This window comes from Haliotis asinina, chromosome 8 (assembly GCF_037392515.1).
Source record: "Haliotis asinina isolate JCU_RB_2024 chromosome 8, JCU_Hal_asi_v2, whole genome shotgun sequence".
In the NCBI taxonomy this organism is placed as follows: Eukaryota; Metazoa; Mollusca; class Gastropoda; order Lepetellida; family Haliotidae; genus Haliotis; species Haliotis asinina.
Window position 1 is genome coordinate 25,175,826 of NC_090287.1, and position 18,073 is coordinate 25,193,898.

General features: G+C 40.0%; 3 protein-coding genes across 3 annotated transcripts in view; 2 read left to right on the plus strand and 1 right to left on the minus strand.

Annotated features, from left to right (window-relative positions):
- The window catches only part of LOC137293829 (mis18-binding protein 1-like), a 28,218-nt gene extending 27,530 nt beyond the window's left edge, over positions 1–688 (minus strand). Inside the window, exon 1 of the mRNA XM_067824593.1 lies at positions 594–688. The gene's annotated coding sequence lies outside the window, so the exon portion shown is untranslated. The remainder of the gene's footprint in view (positions 1–593) is intronic.
- A 132-nt stretch (positions 689–820) lies between these two features.
- On the plus strand, positions 821–9,404 carry LOC137293834 (lactoylglutathione lyase-like). The gene is made up of 6 exons (XM_067824601.1): positions 821–981; positions 3,215–3,297; positions 3,737–3,877; positions 6,803–6,867; positions 7,307–7,396; positions 8,055–9,404. The coding sequence occupies exons 1-6, from the start codon at positions 922–924 to the stop codon at positions 8,138–8,140; spliced, it is 525 nt and encodes a 174-aa protein (XP_067680702.1). The 5' UTR covers positions 821–921; the 3' UTR covers positions 8,141–9,404.
- A 6,710-nt stretch (positions 9,405–16,114) lies between these two features.
- Positions 16,115–17,959, plus strand: LOC137294220 (kelch-like protein 29). Its single transcript, XM_067825215.1, has one exon. The coding sequence runs from the start codon at positions 16,115–16,117 to the stop codon at positions 17,957–17,959; it is 1,845 nt and encodes a 614-aa protein (XP_067681316.1).
- Positions 17,960–18,073: the final 114 nt, after the last annotated feature.

The window sequence follows — 18,073 nt, forward strand, 5'->3', positions numbered from 1 at the left end:
TTGTAAGACTTGATAATATCAGCGATCGTATTCATAGTTGTAAATTCTTAATACCACGAAAAACCATGACACTAGGGTACATTTGTAGGAATTATAACAAATGCAAAGTTTCATGAGATAACTTCCACCAAACGTTAACTGTACTTAAACCGGGAGATAGATATCTTTATACTGTTCAAATGCATATAGATTCAAAAGAATATCACGTAACCATTGTAAGTAGAATCCTAACAAGATTTGTTTTGTTTGAAAATGAATGACCAAACATCGAGACCAACTTTCCCTTTTGGACGAACCATACCAAACTTTGTTATTGCAAATACAACAAAGGCCTGCAATCAATATACCAACGACACATTAACTCTGGAAAGTTTTGGGTCAATATGTTTCATTTAGTTGATGAAAATGTTGGTTTGTCAAAAACACTGCTCCACATTTCTGATTTCAAAGTTTGATAAATTGTTGTCATATTATAGTTACTCCAGGTAACGGTAAAAATATCCATCTTGCACAGTATAATCGTTAACTAAATTCTTATCCTTTCACATAATAATACTTAAGCTTTGGGTAGAAACAGGTATTTAGATACTCACATCAATACTGTCCAAGTAAAATCTTAAAGGAAATCATAATAAACAAAACTCTTTGGAAAGCCCGCCATTGCTGTTTCCGTAACGGAAGCCTGAATGTCGCAAAAGGAGAATTTGGCATGGTAATATACAGAAATGGACATAATCCAAGTGTACTGTAAGGTTTTGCAATTTTAGATTTTAAAATACACCGACAAGTTAAAATAATATAGATAACAGCTGGCCCAGACAAAATATTTTCAACCGAAAGTCGATACGGTTCGGCTCTTTCCGCCATTTACCGAGTTGAGACGAATACACTAACGTGACTGACAACTGAGAAGTTGCAATTATGGCTTTATCACAAGAAGACATGGCAGCTGCGATCAAGGAACCCGACCCATCAACTAAAGTAACATCTTTGTATTAAAATAACAGCTTATGCCCATATGACACTCACCCATTGTCGAAGGAATTTAGCTGGGAATGTAACAAGCGGAGTTGGGATGTCTTCGTAAGGGGACATAACCTCGTAGTACCCGACTGCATTTCAGGCCACAACAAATTAATCACACGTTTTACATTTCAGTGATGTGTTTGATTAAACAGTCAGTGGCCTCTTATCTTTCATTTGATTGTAATGTGGAAAACACTGGTCCACTCCGTATATGTTACACTCTGCAACATGAATTCCATCTCTATGTATATTGTTGGGCAGTAGTTATCATCTGTGGACCAGTCAATCCAGTGATGAATGTCAAACGCAGAGACATAAGAATAACTGAAATGTTGGGATATCTCAGTGTTTAAAAAGTTTGCTCTTCATGCCAAAGACCATGGTTTGATTCCCTTCATAAGTACCAGGTGTGAGTCCATTTCTGGTATATTCTGATCTATTGCTTAAAGGTCACATGCAAACAAAAAATCAAACCTTATTAAAACACAATTATCACTTATTCATGACATATAATATACATTGCTGCTTGTAAAGAAACAAATAAACAAAATTAGAAGCATACAATCGCAATTCAAAAGTGCAGTATTTTCTACTTGGGCTGACTTCTCTTGAAACAAAATCTCGGGAGACCGAACCCAGTCATAGTGGGTGGGGGTGCACTCAAGTGTAACGACAGCTTCTGATTGGCTGGTTTATTTGCTGATACGCTGAGGGCTCATTGTTTGTACAGAAAGATGATCTGTTTGATGGGCATTTTAGAAGTCGAGTCACAAGAAATTAAGATTCTTTATGGATAACAACTTCTTTTATTGTACTTGATGCGTCGTTTCAGTATGGATTCATATATCGCTGTCAAACAAAATCATTTACACTAGAAGAAGTTGTTATCCCTAGAGAATGTATATAGGGATGTTGGGCTTTGTAAATATATGTTCTCTGAATTTGCGTTTGATCCAATCAAAAATCATCTGAGTAGAGATGGTGAACTACTGTGTGGCTGGAAACTGTCTTTCGTCAAAGTACAAAGCTGGACTTGAAACTGACAAGAGTTTGCACCAGTTTCTGTCAGATCCAGTCATCCGAGAAAAATGAATGTAGTTCGTTTGCAACACACAGACATAAAAACATGTCAAGTGGACAAGTATATCACCTGCCTAATTACATAATGTGGGACCCGTGAAGGTCCCGGGGTAGAATAGGCCTTCAGCAACCCATGCTTGCCATAAAAGGCGACTCAGCTTGTCGTAAGAGGCGACTAACGGGATCGGGTGGTCAGGCTCGCTGACTTGGTTGACGCATGTCATCGGTTCCCAATTGCGCAGATCGATGCTCATGTTGTTGATCACTGGATTGTCTGGTCCAGACTCGATTATTTACAGACCGCCGCCATATAGCTGGAATATTGCTGAGTGCGGCGTAAAACTAAACTCACTCACTCACTCACTCACATAATGTGGCAGGGACAGGACTCAGATGCACAAGTCATGAATCAATATATTTTGTTTATGGCGTACAACCTGATAGGTGTAAAGTTTAAATTGCATGTGGTCAGTGATTGCAGCTGTGTATTGCATATTGTCAGTAGCAGACAGGCAGGCAGACATACAGGTGTCAATAAACCAGACATTGAGCTTTCTGTGACAGAGGTTGCTTACCACAAACAATTTTTTTTTATGTACCGAGTAGATTATTTACTTTTTTGTGTACACAGCCAAGATTAGAGTACTGCTCACGACCTCATACTCCAGGCATGCATATTGTTTCAAACTCCGTGAACCAATTACTGCGTATTCGTTGTGGGTGCAGCGCAGCACAGAGGTTGAAACCACTTTTTCCCCAGACGCTGGGGGAAATTTAGTGAATCATTTGATTTCGCAGGGGTTTTTTTTCGTGTTTTTTTTTTTCAACTTTATCGTTCGAATTGGTATTTTTGATGATTTGTTTCGGTAAGTGCATACCAAAAGGTATCAGAATCTGCAAAGTTGTGTTTCACATTGCATGTGACCTTTAAATTCATTTACCAACAATGGTAACTGATGCTCAATTCCAGTCAAGGGCAAGGTGTAATTAGTATGGTGAGTGAAACTTCGATATTTAGTGATTTGGGATAATGAGACTGAGTATGACTGAGACAAACAACTCAGTTTAAACCAAACCAAATGTGATCTTTTTATGCATGCTTTTTCAGGATTTTATCTTTCAACAAACTATGCTCAGGGTCAAGGACCCCAAAGTGTCACTGGATTTTTACACAAGAATTCTTGGGATGAGGTAAGACGTTGTAATATGTAGAATATCAATGTCATTGGATCACCACATTAACCTGCAGTTAATCATTTTCATGCTACGCTAAAAAAAATGGTGACTAAGTGTCTCCCAAGCTCCTTTTTCAGAAATTTTATAAGCTGTAAATGAATGTGGTTTGACAATGAGATAAAATTATGAAATTGAACTAATACTGTTTTTCTCTGATGTAAATTCATTGTAGGAATTTAGATATTCCATTGAAAATACTCACGTGCCCTTGAGTTGTATACTATCTTCCAAAAAATGTCATATCCAAATTCTTAGATTGATTGTTTATTATTGCTGGATTATCAACAATATTTGCAGACCACTGCCATATGTTTTGAATATTGTTGGGTGTGGCATTCAAACTTTTATACTATCACAACAACATTACAAATTCTCAGAGATGAAACTGTTACAGGCTGCTTAAACGGTTGGATATGCCACCCATGAAGTTTACCGTATACTTCTTGGGGTACGACCTGCCAGAGAACATCCCAGATGATGAGAGTGAGAAAAGTCTCTACTGTTTCAGACAGAAGGCTACATTGGAACTAACACAGTGAGTTCCAGTTATTATGTTAATATGATGAAAACACCAGTAGGTGTGGATGTATGCAATTAACATCATTACATCATAATATACCATTGTTTGGACTGTCTGTGCTGGAACATATCCTTATACACAGAAGTATTATGGTAAATTACATGCTCAGAAAACAAACACGCAAAATATACGATGTATTATGGATGAAAATCTGAAAATAATTATGGAAACACTGCGAAGAAGTGTTATGCCATATTTGTTTTGATATATGGCACTGTCTGTTTGTTTTCAGTGTGTACCATAATAGCCTCATCCACAATATCTCCAGGGTATACTGTAAATCATTAAATTTTTGCAAAAGTGGCGAATGATTTGAGCTCGCATGACACAATTCGCTGGTAGAATGCAATGAATATTCAGCAAACAACGTGTCCTATCTTCACTTTATTATTCGTCAGTTCCTATAATTAACAATAGATCTAGACAATATATATATTAAGCAATGACAACAATGTAAAGAATGACTAATTACTAGCATTACTCTTACTCACAAGTCAAACAATGGTTACCTGAACAAAAGTCACTGAATCTGATAGTCCAGACAAGGCGCCAACCACACAACACATACTCTTTGTCCTTAGAGACTGTTTGAAAGGCTGAGACCATCCAGTGGACGTGGATAGGTTTCATGACACTTACCCGGAGATCAACAGCTTCGCAGACACTGACTAAACTGGTCGTTCATCAATGCCATCAGAGTCATTTGATTTAACTTAATCCCTTTGAACTGTTTTAGGCTTATCTGGCCTATGCAGGGAGTGTTGTTTTTAGGAAAACATCACTGATTGCATACAAACGGAAGTACTCCACAGTGTTCAAGATTAGCGGTAAACTTTAATATCTGATATTGTGACGCAAAATCGTCTGTTGGTCGCCACTCGCAAAAATATCATGACGCAAAATTACGTGATTTACAGTATGTTATGATAAGTCTCCACCATACTCTGGAAGCATCTATGGGCATCTACGATAATTGTGTTACCTCCCTTTGCTGGCTCTGCATTCTCACAGTAGCCAGTCAGCCAAGCTGCTGTTACAACCGAGCTTGCCAGTGTCAACAGACATAGAGGTCGCAGCTGCGAAGGTTTGTTCGCAGTGCAACTCACATTTTGGGGAAATCATACAAATTGACAGGTCGGAAATTTTAAAAACATATATGCACAAACCGCTTCTACTTCTTTCAGAGAGCCTCTGCATAGCTTGTGTTGCCAAGTTTAATCGGTAAGATAATTTAAAAAGCTACAGTGAGTTGTGATTGATATGCTCAACTTCCCAGCTAAAACGCCAACCAAGGGATGTAATAAATTCATCGGGTTGAGCTGTAGATGCATTCCGATACGTTACGATAAATCTCCACTATACCCTGGAGATATCGAGGATGTAATAGCTTGCACGCATGAAGATCATTGTCAGAATTGGTCTTCAGCAGCCCATGCTTGTTGCAAGAGGTGACAAATGGGATTGAGTGGTCAGACTTGTAAACTTGGTTGACATTAGTCTTTAGGACTTGTTGAAATCTTACAATTGATGTTTGGTTCATTACCAATGAGCAGTCATGGCAACAATATTGTTTAGCATCATTTTTTAAGATTTTCCAATCCAGGTTGTTATTGCAGATAAGTGATGCAACTTGGTACTTTAAAGTGATGATGAAATTTCCTGTACATAAACCACCTAAAGTCTTCAAGAAATATTCAGTCATGATTTTTCAGTAAGTTAAGTGTGTTTTCTTAGAATTAAGCATGTTTTCCAGCTCTGACAACTTTTAGGATATGTTCAACTGTCAGGTATTTCAAACACTGAAACAGTAGTTAAAAAATCATATGAGAAAATGTGATTGATTGCTTGGTCGTTTGGTCACTGTGACCAATCTTCAGTTATTCAGTTAATTAAAGACATGGATTTCATCACATCCCAGTTGCGTAGATTGATACTCATGCTATTGATCAATATTGCTGAAAGGAGCATTAAACTGTACTCACTCAGTACCAGTATACTGGGGGTTATGGGGTAACTTAGTGGTGGAGGTGTTCACTCATCACGCTGTTAGGGTTAAAAAGGTGTAAGAAACCCCATGTGAACCAGCAAAGCAGAACAATGACATGTCTAAAACATTCAAATATTATTAACAAAGAGGGCAAGTTATACAAAGTCACAAGTCAATTTCAAAATACTGATTTCAAATACAATACAAATGAAACAAAATCTATGGCAATGGGTCACAAAATACATAGCTAACTCACCAAAGTCTTAGTGCGAGAGGGAAACAGTTATGCAGATTGTAACAAAGCGAGCAGTCTGACGGCGGCTATGAAGATTCAGGCATTGACGGATTTGTTGGCGATGATGTATATCTGTGTCTGTGTCACGGCAACTAGCCTTTTCCGAAGATTCGAGAACATATGACCATCGCCACTAATGTGGAGAGCTCTGGAATATAGTCGTAGCCTCGTGTTGTAGTTGTTTCAAAGGGAGGTAATTCTAAAGCACTGCTTTTGAGGCGTGCCGCTTAAATAATCCTGTGTAGGAAATGTGACCCATAATAACTAACACTAAAACCTTAAATATTGTGACTCAATTACAACTACAGCAATAATAATTAATAACAAAATATACAGAAAATACACACTCGTAACAACGCCTAATACCTGGGTTCAGTTACAATGTGTGAAGCCCATTTCTGGAGTCCACTCTGCAGTGATGTTGCTGGAAGCTGCTAAGAAAAACAAACTCACTCACCAATATATCACTGGGATGCCCGAATGATCCATTGGTCAAAGGAATTTCATCTGTCATATTGGAACCAACCACTGAGACATCCTGTATGCTTTTACTTTTACATGACCAGTTGCCTTTACACGGCCATTTCTTCTCCTCCAGTAACTGGGGTACAGAGAATGAAGACATGAGCTACCACAATGGAAACAAAGATCCAAGAGGTTTTGGTATGTGTGTCTCTAAACAGTTCATACTACAGCAGTAGATACAGTGTTTAAGCATTCATTCATTGAAGATTTGATGATGTCTCACTCTTTCTGAGTACTGTTATTTTATTAATTAAGTGTGTCCAATTTCACACACCATAGGATGAGTCTTGCCTCACTATATATCAACTGATTATTTGTTACAATATCTCATTAATGTCGTGACAACCACTTGTTTCCAGAACCGTAAGTGGCTGCATGTTTACAGTATTGTGAGTGCATGCTCCTTGTCTGACTGACTGACTGACTGACTGACTGACTGACTGACTGACTGACTGACTGACTGACTGACTGACTGACTGACTGACTGACTGACTGACTGACTGACTGACTGACTCACTCACTCACTCACTGACTCACTCACTCACTCACTCACTCACTCACTCGTGTATGTTTCTAGGTCATATTGGGATATCTGTACCAGATGTTTACAAGGCCTGCGAGAGATTTGAACAGCTTGGTGTCACCTTCATCAAGACACCTGATGGAGGTACGCAAATCCTGCTATATTAGTATAGGAATATGTTCCATGTCTGAGGAGTGGTACATAGTCACATGTATATTTAGTCTTCAATGTTACATATTGCATAATCCCTCATTCTTGGTAGGACTCCCTGGTATTAACTTAAGAAATCTACTAAAAGTGTAGCAAAAGCTTACTGACTCATTATAGCTGATTAGTTAAAGCAGTTTCCCCCAAAACTGGAAAAGAGATAAAGGAACACTGATGCTTTCATGTGATCCCTTACTCTTTTTTCCCTCTGTATATTTCTCTGCTGCACACTGGATGTCCAGTTAGGAGCGGTCATGTAGCCTCATGGTTAGAGTGTTCACCCTGAGAACCCTGGTTCAGTTCCCCACATGAGTACAATATGGGAAGCCCATTTCTGGTTTCCCCCTGCCATGATAGTGCTGGAATATAGCTAAAATAGGCATAACATCCAACTCAATAGACGTGAAATTGCTTGGTGTGTATGTAAGTCTATGGTATACTGCATGTGTGATATTAGATCTTATTCCTGTTATTGTCTGAACTTCCTCTAACCACTGATGTATAGATTTATGAGAGGTTGTAATGCTACAAGGACCTAGCGGATTGGGACCCAGAACATTACAATACAGTGACACCATGTGCATTATGTTTTCAGGTAAAATGAAAGGACTAGCTTTTATTCAAGACCCGGATGGCTACTGGATAGAAATCCTCAGTCCAAATAATATGGCCAAAATCTGAATCCAGAACAGAACAACACTTACTTCCATGTCCATGTTATCAAGATGCCATAATTGCACGAGGTTACTTGCACAATATTAACATGCAGATGATTGTTTATTCATAGTCAGTATCCAGGAACTCTGACTTATGTCAGTATTTTTACCATCTTTCAAATATACCATGCTGGTGAAGACAGTAAATACATTAAGACAGGTATTACAGGAGTGTGTAATGAAAACCATCTCAGATGTTTTAGTTTCAAATTTGCTGAGTCATCAGACATTCTCTTGAATTTTCTTACAAAGCAACATAAAGAAGTCGAGTCATCTGATAAATGTGTAATTCTCCGTGCTGTGTTGCATGTTTATGGAACTGCATCAGCATGTAGGCAGTTGAATCTTTTAAAATTTATTTCAGGAAAAACCCAAAATGCAGATTGTTTACATTTTAATATTTTGCATATGAGGAGAAACACTTTAGAGACTTTGTAATACAATTTTGTAATAAATTGTATTTAATTTAAATGTTGCCTACTAATCAGGGCTACAGATGAGGGGCAGTTCCATTTTGAGGTGTAAGTATACCCATATCCCCAAAAAGTTTTCTGGAGCCCTGTTACTGAACACGTTTTGATGTTGCCTACATAGAAATACTTAAAGCAGACATGTATGTCATAATATATTGGACTGTCGATATTATGATTCTTTGATGCTGTGATTGACTGAAACACTTGTCAGCAGGTTTTGTTTCAGAACAGGACATCGACGCTTGCCATTGATTTAGTGTCCTTCCAGTGTCAAATCTTTTATATGGTGCTTAGGCTATAAGCTAAGCTAGGCTATTATTTCTTGTTTTATGGATTTTCTACAATGGCAGGAGGGAAGCAAAATCACCAGTTAAAGTAATATTCCTTTTAAATACTAAAAGTATTTTTACTTTATGAAGTTTATATGGGGAAATAATGAAAAACATTTTTTGCCAATAGAAACATTAAGATTTTTATTTTTTTGTAGCGCAAATCATTATTTTTCTCTTGAAAAAATATGATCGACAGGTCCATAGAAGAAGAAATAAAGTTGGTCTGGCCTTTTTGTTCAAGTGCTGAATGCTTGGTGTGCCATGTTTCTTGTGTGAAATTCAAATTGTTTAGAATCTTGTTAATTGTTAACATTATCATATTCATTAATTACCTATTAAATGCCTCATCCATGATCATGATGACAGTTCTGATGTCAAGTATATATTGCAGAGTCTGACTTTTCATTAAATGTGTGACCAATAACCTGGTGTGAATTTCTTATGTTTTAAACATCTTATTACACTGTGGCCAAAGTATATATATTTGTTATGGATGTGTATCCCACATTGATGTTGTGTTCTTGTGTTTTAATAGTTTACGGATTCAAAATATGTGCCCCAGTTATTTATTTGGAATCTTTATGTGTTTGATTGTGGCATTACTTGCAATGTGTTTGATGGATGAACTTTGACATGAAAATCATTGAAATTGAATTTGCTACAGTTGTGGTCCCTGAATTGAAGTAGAACTGAAGAATTGGTGGAAATGGGTTTAACATGTCTTTCAACACAAAGAAACTGACAGAGGGTCTGGAATGTCTTGTCATTTTTATGAAAGTTTATGCCTGAATAGTTTACCATCAAAAGGTAAATGCATCCATTGACCTTGAACACCAGGGTCAAGGCCACCCAAATGAGTGTGCATGGACTTTAGCTAGATTCACAAAATTAAAATTTGAATAGTGCTTATTGTGGTACATGTATTTCTAAACATAATCACCAGCTTAGGTTAGAACAGGGATATTCAACAGCTCTATATATAAGCTCCCTGGTTAGAACAAGATACTGTGAACAAAGAGAAACCTCTGGTCTCTAGATAAGCCCAAATATTAACTTGACCTTCGAATTGACAGGTGACATCCGCTACCGTGTCTGTTTTTTTCCTTGAATAGATATGGACAGATAACCCTTCAGTCTAGCTAGATTGCAGGGGCAAGGCAGAAAGCTTGTCAATGTTCAGATCTAGCTCAGGTAGGAACAGGCTCTTACAATTCCAACAACATAACGTTGGTGGGGAGGGAGTGGTGGCTGGTGTAGTCATTCACATTGTACCTGTGTCTGCATAAACATCATCATCACCACCCAACCCTTACAGGGCATAAGTATTGTCTAGTGCAGTGTCGACAGCTTTCACTTACCCAGCACATATAGTGGTCATATCAAGGCTGCAGGGGCGATGGGGAAGCCTAGCGGTTCAAGAATTCGCTCATCACGCCGAACACCGGGTTCGATTCACCCCAGTGTATAAAGTGTGAAGCTATTTTCTTGTCTCCCCACCCCTTCCCTACACGTCAAGTGGAATGAGCGTCTGAAAACAGTATTCGTCAAAATCATTCAGGCGTGACATGCACAGCCTGCATGAACTGTATCCGCGAAGAATACATTTTCAATTACAACTCCATGTCTGGAGAGCAGTTGTCGCCAAAAATATTTCTGTAAATGGTAACGTTTCTGGATCTTGAAACTAAAAATATGTATATTCAGATATAAAAAAAGCATTTCCAGTTATGCGTCAACATGGCCTCATATACATATATGTAAATAAGAAACTTTCATGGAACTGATTTGCAGAGAAAAAAAATCCCTACCGTCTATACCATGCCGATGTATTTTTGGCAACAACATTCTCATTCAGTCCAGAATAGACAGTTGTAATGGTTGGCCTTTAACATCCCTCAAGAACTGCGTCGTATGCAAAATACCGACGTAAGTATTTTGAGCAAAGGACCAAAGTTCAAGTTCAAGCACTGCCCTCATGCTAAAACAGTTACACCGGCTGCCTTTAAGATGAAGAGTGAACGTTAAAGTGTTGACTTGTCTACCAGTGCATACAAGGCACTGCCCCGACTTATATCAAAGAATTATTCAAACCATATCTTCCGTGCATACAGCTTCGCTCCAGCGACAAAAACTTACTTAACATTAAAAAATGGAACTTGAAATCGTAATGGAATGAGTTACAGCTCACCTTAGAACATGCCCAACAGTCACACGTTTAAGGCAAACCCTAAGACCAGGGATACCCTACAACCTCTATATAGGTTCCCTGCTAAGACATACCATTTCTAGTTGTTTTACAAGAGACTCTTAATTTCAATCGCATGCTGATGATGTTTGCTGTTTGATGAGCACCTCCGATGGCTCTGAAATAGATTTCAATAGACGCTCACACAACAAGACGGTTCCCTCCCATTACGACTACTCTCCAACTGGACTACTCATTAAATACACAAACTTAATGGACGACTGATTTCTAATTACTACCTGTCACCCCTATCATGCGACTCTTGGATCAGTTCATTTTCAACACAAATATAAACACACGTGTAATCTCATGTTTATTTTACATACAACACATTACACATTTATCACACATTTATCACATAGCGCATTTAATTTGTCGCATAGCCAAAATAGTCATCACTGAATGTTGCTAGGTACAGGTATATCATGTGCACAGTGTTCAGTCTAATTTCAGCAATCTTCCTGCAGCGTCCACGAACTCCAAGGGTGTCTTCTGGTTGTTCTGCAGCTGGGTCTTCAGGTTCTGCAGACGAGTGTCCAGTTGAACATACTTCCTCTTACTGGGTGGAGGGTTGGCACCATGCATCATCTGAGCAAGCAGTCTTCTGTTTGAGGATTCCAAGGACTTGATGGTGGAGATGAAACTGAAGATGTTGGGATGACAGCGCTGCACAGTTTGGTTCAGGTGATGGTGCCAACCCTCTAGGTGGTTGTCTGTTCTCGGCCCTTCAGTGTTGTTGTGGTTCCAGACAGCAATGGGGAATCTAGCACCGAAGTCCACCCAGTTGTTCACGATGTAGTCTTTAAACTGCTCGCACTTGGCATGACCAATAGGGCCGTCATTCATGCAGTCCACCCACACATCTTGGACATTCCCTGCAGGCAACAGTGCCAGTGCAGCAGCACGGCGAACCAAACGTCCAACTTCAGGGTTGTCCTTATAGGCACGTACAAGTTCCAAGTCCTGCACCTTTCTCCAGACACACTGGGAGTAGTGGAAATAACAACCTCGGACTGCGGTGGTAGGAAACTCTGCGTGAATAGCCTGGTGCACAGGATACTCGAAGTCTACCTGGATGACGTCTGGGCTGAGGGGTCTTCCTACTCTGTCCTGGGTAACTTCTTTCAGTTGCTGGAACAAGCGAGTGTAAGTCTCTCGGCGACGGTCTGGTAAGAGGCAAAACATGAGGGGAAACATCTTGCCGCCGGCCATGGAGTGGATGACATACAGCTGGTGCCACAGTCCTGGACAAGAATAGAAAGTGCCATCCATATACAGAATGTTCGCTTGTTGGGCCATCTCAAGTGTTTCATCCGTCGCAAATACAAGAATCTTGTCTTCTCTGCCACTGTTAACTGCCAGGAATCGGCGACCGTCTTTGGTGTTAGCCCAGGAACCCTCTATGTTGACCGATGCTAGGTCCATTGGAAGTGCAGGCGTTGTCTTGCGTCGGTGACGATACAGTCCAGACTTCACAGAGCACAGGGGCGGGACAGTGGCGGCAGCTTCTACAGGGATGTTGTTGATTTCGTCGTTGTAGATTTGTTGAATTGCAGTCGTTTCTTCACGGGAGCGCTTGCGGAGGTTGCTGATCAACTTCATTGATGTCTCATCTTCTGGTGGGTGGTTGTGTGCTCCTGTAACAGTACGAATGAATTCGCCAACTGTAGAGATGTTTCCTTTGCATCCAGTCTGAGCACATTGTCAAGATCACAGATGATTTCGTTTATATAATTAGTTTATGGTACTGTAAATAGATGTAGTATGGTATTGTTAGAGTGTGTTATATATTGTTGGGAGTTGTTGTTAGATTATGTTCGGTAATACTATGGGAACAGGGTTATGTTCAGGGAAGCGTGACCAGGTATGGCCAGAGAGCTGGGGTGTTAATTTGTAAACAATAGAGAGGTGTTGAGTAGCTTGGGTATGGGAGGTCAATATAAATAGTGAGGAAGGGTAGTAATCTGCACAGTCAGCCAGAATCACCACTGTGTTCACCTGTATGGGTTCAACTTTTGTATGGGATTGCATCTCACGCTGGCTGGCGTAAGTTTTTATTATCATTATTACTTTTGTATTTATTGATTGAGTAGATGTAGCAAGAAATTGTTTTACTGATGTAGTATTTCTAGATATATGTGCATATTGTAACACTATATAGCCACAAAGCCATTCAAAATTTGAATGTTATCGTTCCACAAAAACTGTTCCACTTTCAAATATGTAAATCGGAGTAAAGTACATGCATAAAGTATAAGACATTGACACATGTCTTACTGAGTAACTGTAGTTACTTATATTGTATTGTAGTGTCCCGGAACTGGCCGGTTATCCTTAAAGTAAGGAGAGGGGTATTATCTCCGCCTGTAAGGAGACAGACAAGAGTCTTCCCTGTTGTACAAGGAGCATGTATCTCCTAGTAATGTGAGATGTGGATGGCACAGCCATCAACCATTACACAGGCCCCTTAAACTCCGTGAGGGAAACCATCGCCTGGGTGTGAGGGATACCACACAAATACCATGACGTCACCAAGTGGAACCACAGTGCACTGACATTCTGATTACATTGTAAAGAGAAAGTGTTCTCTCTGAGTGGCTAATTCCTTTATTGTTATTTAGTTCAATTGTTTAGTTTCTGATTGGGATTATATGTAATCATTATCTATATTAGTGAGGGTATTAGGATTTTAGTGTAGTTAGTAGTAGTAGTAGTATTATTAGAACTTTAGCAATATAAGTGGTAGACAGAACTGTATATGTAGCTAGGTTAGGTAATTAGATTAGTTAGTTGTATTTGCACCTGTAGAATTAGTTTAGTATAGGTATTGGGGTTACTTATATCTTAAGGGGAGGAATAAAGTTTTGCAAAACAAACTATTCTTCTGTTGTGGTTACTTTGGTATGTGACACACATCTCCAGTAGACTGCAGTATCTCCAGTGCGGTTCAGCTTGTATCTATAGCTCTGATGTATAACCTGCCGGGCTCCTCTCTGTGATATCACAAACTCTGCTCTCTGAACGTTCGCCATAGTTATAACATGAAATTTCCATTCCAATCTTATATAGTTAAGTTTTGAAAAACTGAGACGTTGAGACATTTAACTCTCTACTACCTCTTGCTACTACTCCTTTGTTTTGCATTGAAGCTTGTTTGTTTGTTTATACAAGAATACTTTGTGATCAGTTCTTTTAAGGATCATCACAAACACAACTTTAAAGATGCAATCAGATAAAACTAATGTTTGTATAAACAAATAGCTGATCAAACAAGTGAGGATTATCAATCCGTCCTGTTTCCTGGTTATTTAATTATTTTTTTTTAAATGTTATGTTCTTTACTTAACTAAGTCAGTGGAATGAGTCCATTATTATAAAGGGTGCCTAATTGAAATGAGTATTTCAACAGTAGTCGAGTTGGGAAGTAGTAAAGTTGGAGAGTAGTCGTATTGGGAGGACACCAACAAGACGTGTGTTAACAGAGAAATTCGTTAGAATATCATACTTAAGCGCGAATAACCCTTAATCTAAAGATGAAAGCCTGGTTATAAGGAAGTGTATTTTCCGTACTAAGTCCAGTTACTGTCATCACATCTCCGTCTTCTCCTAACTAACAATACAACCAACAGACACCTAACACAAATGACCGTGAAAATGTCATCACAACTTAACTAGCTCTCGCAGAGTGGGTATCTCCATTGCCTGTTAACACAACGAACGGGGGCCAGGAGTAGAGGTAAGTGGCGTTCGTTTAAACAAACACCTATTGATCAGACTCTTAAGTCACGTGATGTCTCTGACACCAAAACAAAATATATATATATATACTTCAGATTACCCACCCCAAAACGGTAATTGTTCGCAGCTGAAAAGTTCATAATGTAAGTAAACGAACATCGCACTGATTTCAGAATGGCTATTTTTCTCGGTTTCTGGTCATGTCCACTTTTAGAAGAGTTTAAATTAGACATGTTTTAAAAGGCTGCTTCTAACCTGCGAACATCGTACTAGTATTCAACAGTATATATTTTTATTTCTAGTTAATACATATCTCACTCGATCTTTGGGAATCAAATTTCAGCGTTAAATACCGTCTCTCCAACGGTCATAATGAATCTACATATTTGAATTCAGTTTCTTATTCAAATTAATCCCCAACTTAGCACCAAACCTAGCAGAATCGTCTTACAAATCAGTATATGCGAAAAAGTGAGGGATTGTTAAATACATACTAAACATATATAACGTTATAGTAATAACGGAATAATTCTTAAAAACAAATGTACATGGAATGCTACCAAACATCAAATATTTCAGGCAGATTGGAAAGTTAATAAAATCACAACTGTTAATTGAAGGATACCAATACATGGATTAACGACTTCTTTTATTCGGTTCTTGAGAAGCATTTAGAAGTTGGTATTCTAATATACGACAAACTATTATGCACCTCAACTTCTTTATTTACACAACGTTTCTGGGCTATTCCTTGCCCTTTCGTCAGGTGAACGTCAGGTCAGCTAACAGTTGAACAGAGTATATACACTAGTAATGTACATGAAGCCCGAGTGATGACTTTAAGCATGTACATTGTATATACAATAATAACATCAGATAAGAGAGAGTATAAATATATACAAAAGTCGGTATGGTGTTACAGTCGATGGTCGCCAATGAGTTTGATTGGTATGCTTCTTTATTACAGTGAGAACGATGTTTCTGGGTAGGTTTGCACCGTCTTAAGAAAATGATGATGATGTTAGAACCTACACAAAGACTGCACTCTCACTGTACTGATTGCTGGTGTTCCAAGCTGTTCTCAAACTGTTAAGTTCACAAGTATCACAATACATTTATTCAGGGAGGCGAACCGTAAAGTGATACGCCGCATGTCCTTTGCCCTGGACCTGAGTTCTGCTGTCCTGCGAGCACGTGCTGACGGCAAATTCTCGGACATAAGTGTCGTCGTGAAGGGTCAAGACCACCGCTGTCACCGTCTCGTACTATGCTCGGCGTCCTCCTTCTTCAAGACCGCGCTTGGTGACACCGAGAACTCCACTGGTAAGATGATTATCCGGGGCATTGACCTCAACATATTCACCATCCTGTTGGACTACATCTACGGTGAAGACGTGGTGCTGACTGGAGACAACGCTGCTGATATCTTGTTCGCGTCTTTGAAGCTCGGCATGGAAAAACTACAGCGCGAGTGTGAGCGTTACCTTGGCGACCACATGACGTCAGTGACAAGCATTGAAGTATGGCGAACGTCAAGGATTAAAAAGTTGACAGATCTTGAGACTCTCGCCTTCGACTATATCGTGGCCAACTTTGCTGACGTTGTTAGTACCGAATCTTTCAAAGCTCTGAAGGCAGATGAACTGAGCGGTATTCTGAGAGAAGATAAGCTCAAAGTTCCAAGTGAGGAGTTCGTGTTCGAGGCAGTGATGAAATGGCTGAGGCACAATCCATCTTCAAGAAAGGGCAATCTGTCCACAGTGTTAGCTAGTGTCCGCCTCCCCTTCATCAACCCTCACTACCTCCTTCACTGCATCGCCTCCAATGACGTCATCATACGCAACAAGTTATGCTTGCAGCTAGTTGAAAATGCCAAGGCCTATCAGCTTCTTCCAGGACGAAGGGCTGAATTTTCGTCCTCAAGGACTGTCCCAAGGACATCAGCTGGTGTGGAGGATATCATTATTGTCATTGGCGGCTACGTCGATAAACATCGACAGCAGGGTGGTTCTTCAACAACATCAACACCACTGACAACGTCGCAGACGACCGTCAACCAAAACCAGGGTCATGTTCAACACCAAGCAAACGCCCAGACTACGACCTCACACCGTCGGGAGTTCATCCGCGCCAATGTTTTACTTCATGAGACCTACCCAACCTCACGGACTGTGCATGGCTATAGTTTTCAGTCTAACCACTGGTACAGACTCGCTTCGTTGTCCCACGATCCCGGCTTTGACTTCGCTACAAGTGCCCATGGATCCACTATCTTTGTCAGCGGCGGAACTTTGACCAGCCAACGTCTTCAGAGATTTGACAAGAACAGATGGATCAGTGAGAACAGCCTGCCGGAGCAGAGATGTTCCCACTCTTCAGCTGTGGTTGGCGATCACCTCTATCTGGTTGGGGGTATGTGGTTCGACGATAGGGGTGTGTGCGGCGGAATGGTCTCATCCATCAGCAAGTTCTCCGTGTCTAGTGATGTGTGGGAGACCTGTTCTGGCACACTCCAAATCCCCGTACAGAAACCAGCAGTCGCCGTCATCCACGACAAGATCTACCTGTTCGGCGGCGTTGATCAGCATGGTAATTACGTGAAAAAGACCCAGTACTACGACACCTCCAAAGATGAGTCGTGTGTTCTGCACTCAATCCCCTGTCCCGCCACTGAGATCCGCGCCCTCTCTATCGATGGCGAGGTGTATCTTGTATCCAGATACGGCCTCCAGCAGTTCACAGATGGCAAACTCATCTGTAAGGCAAGTCTGCCGGAGCTCGACGGCTGTGTAGACTTTGAGATTTGCCAACACCGGGGACAGGTATATGTCATTGGGGGGTCCCATGAAGGACGTCTTCGTGGTTCGCGCGTCCTCATCAGCACGAACAGCTTCGAGGTGAAGACTCAGTCTCACTTCCTTGGCTTCCTCAGAGCTGGATTTGGTTGTGTGAAGGTCACACTGTCGAAAAAGTACTTGAAAGGAAACCGACAATGAGACCATAGAATGAGCCCTATTGTTGTATGTGAACGTGAAGGCTGGTTTCAAAAACTGAAATGTCTTAACAAGAAATGGAGATAAAACGCAACTCAAATGAATCCGTTATTGTCA

Bases quoted from the DNA above. Each gene is read 5' to 3' on its own strand.
- LOC137293834 (XM_067824601.1), top strand. From the start codon at position 922: ATGGCTTTATCACAAGAAGACATGGCAGCTGCGATCAAGGAACCCGAC. The intron at 982-3,214 runs GTAACATCTTTG...ATGCTTTTTCAG, and splicing joins AACCCGACCCATCAACTAAA to GATTTTATCTTTCAACAAAC. The intron at 3,298-3,736 runs GTAAGACGTTGT...AAACTGTTACAG, and splicing joins ACAAGAATTCTTGGGATGAG to GCTGCTTAAACGGTTGGATA.
- LOC137294220 (XM_067825215.1), top strand. From the start codon at position 16,115: ATGTCCTTTGCCCTGGACCTGAGTTCTGCTGTCCTGCGAGCACGTGCT.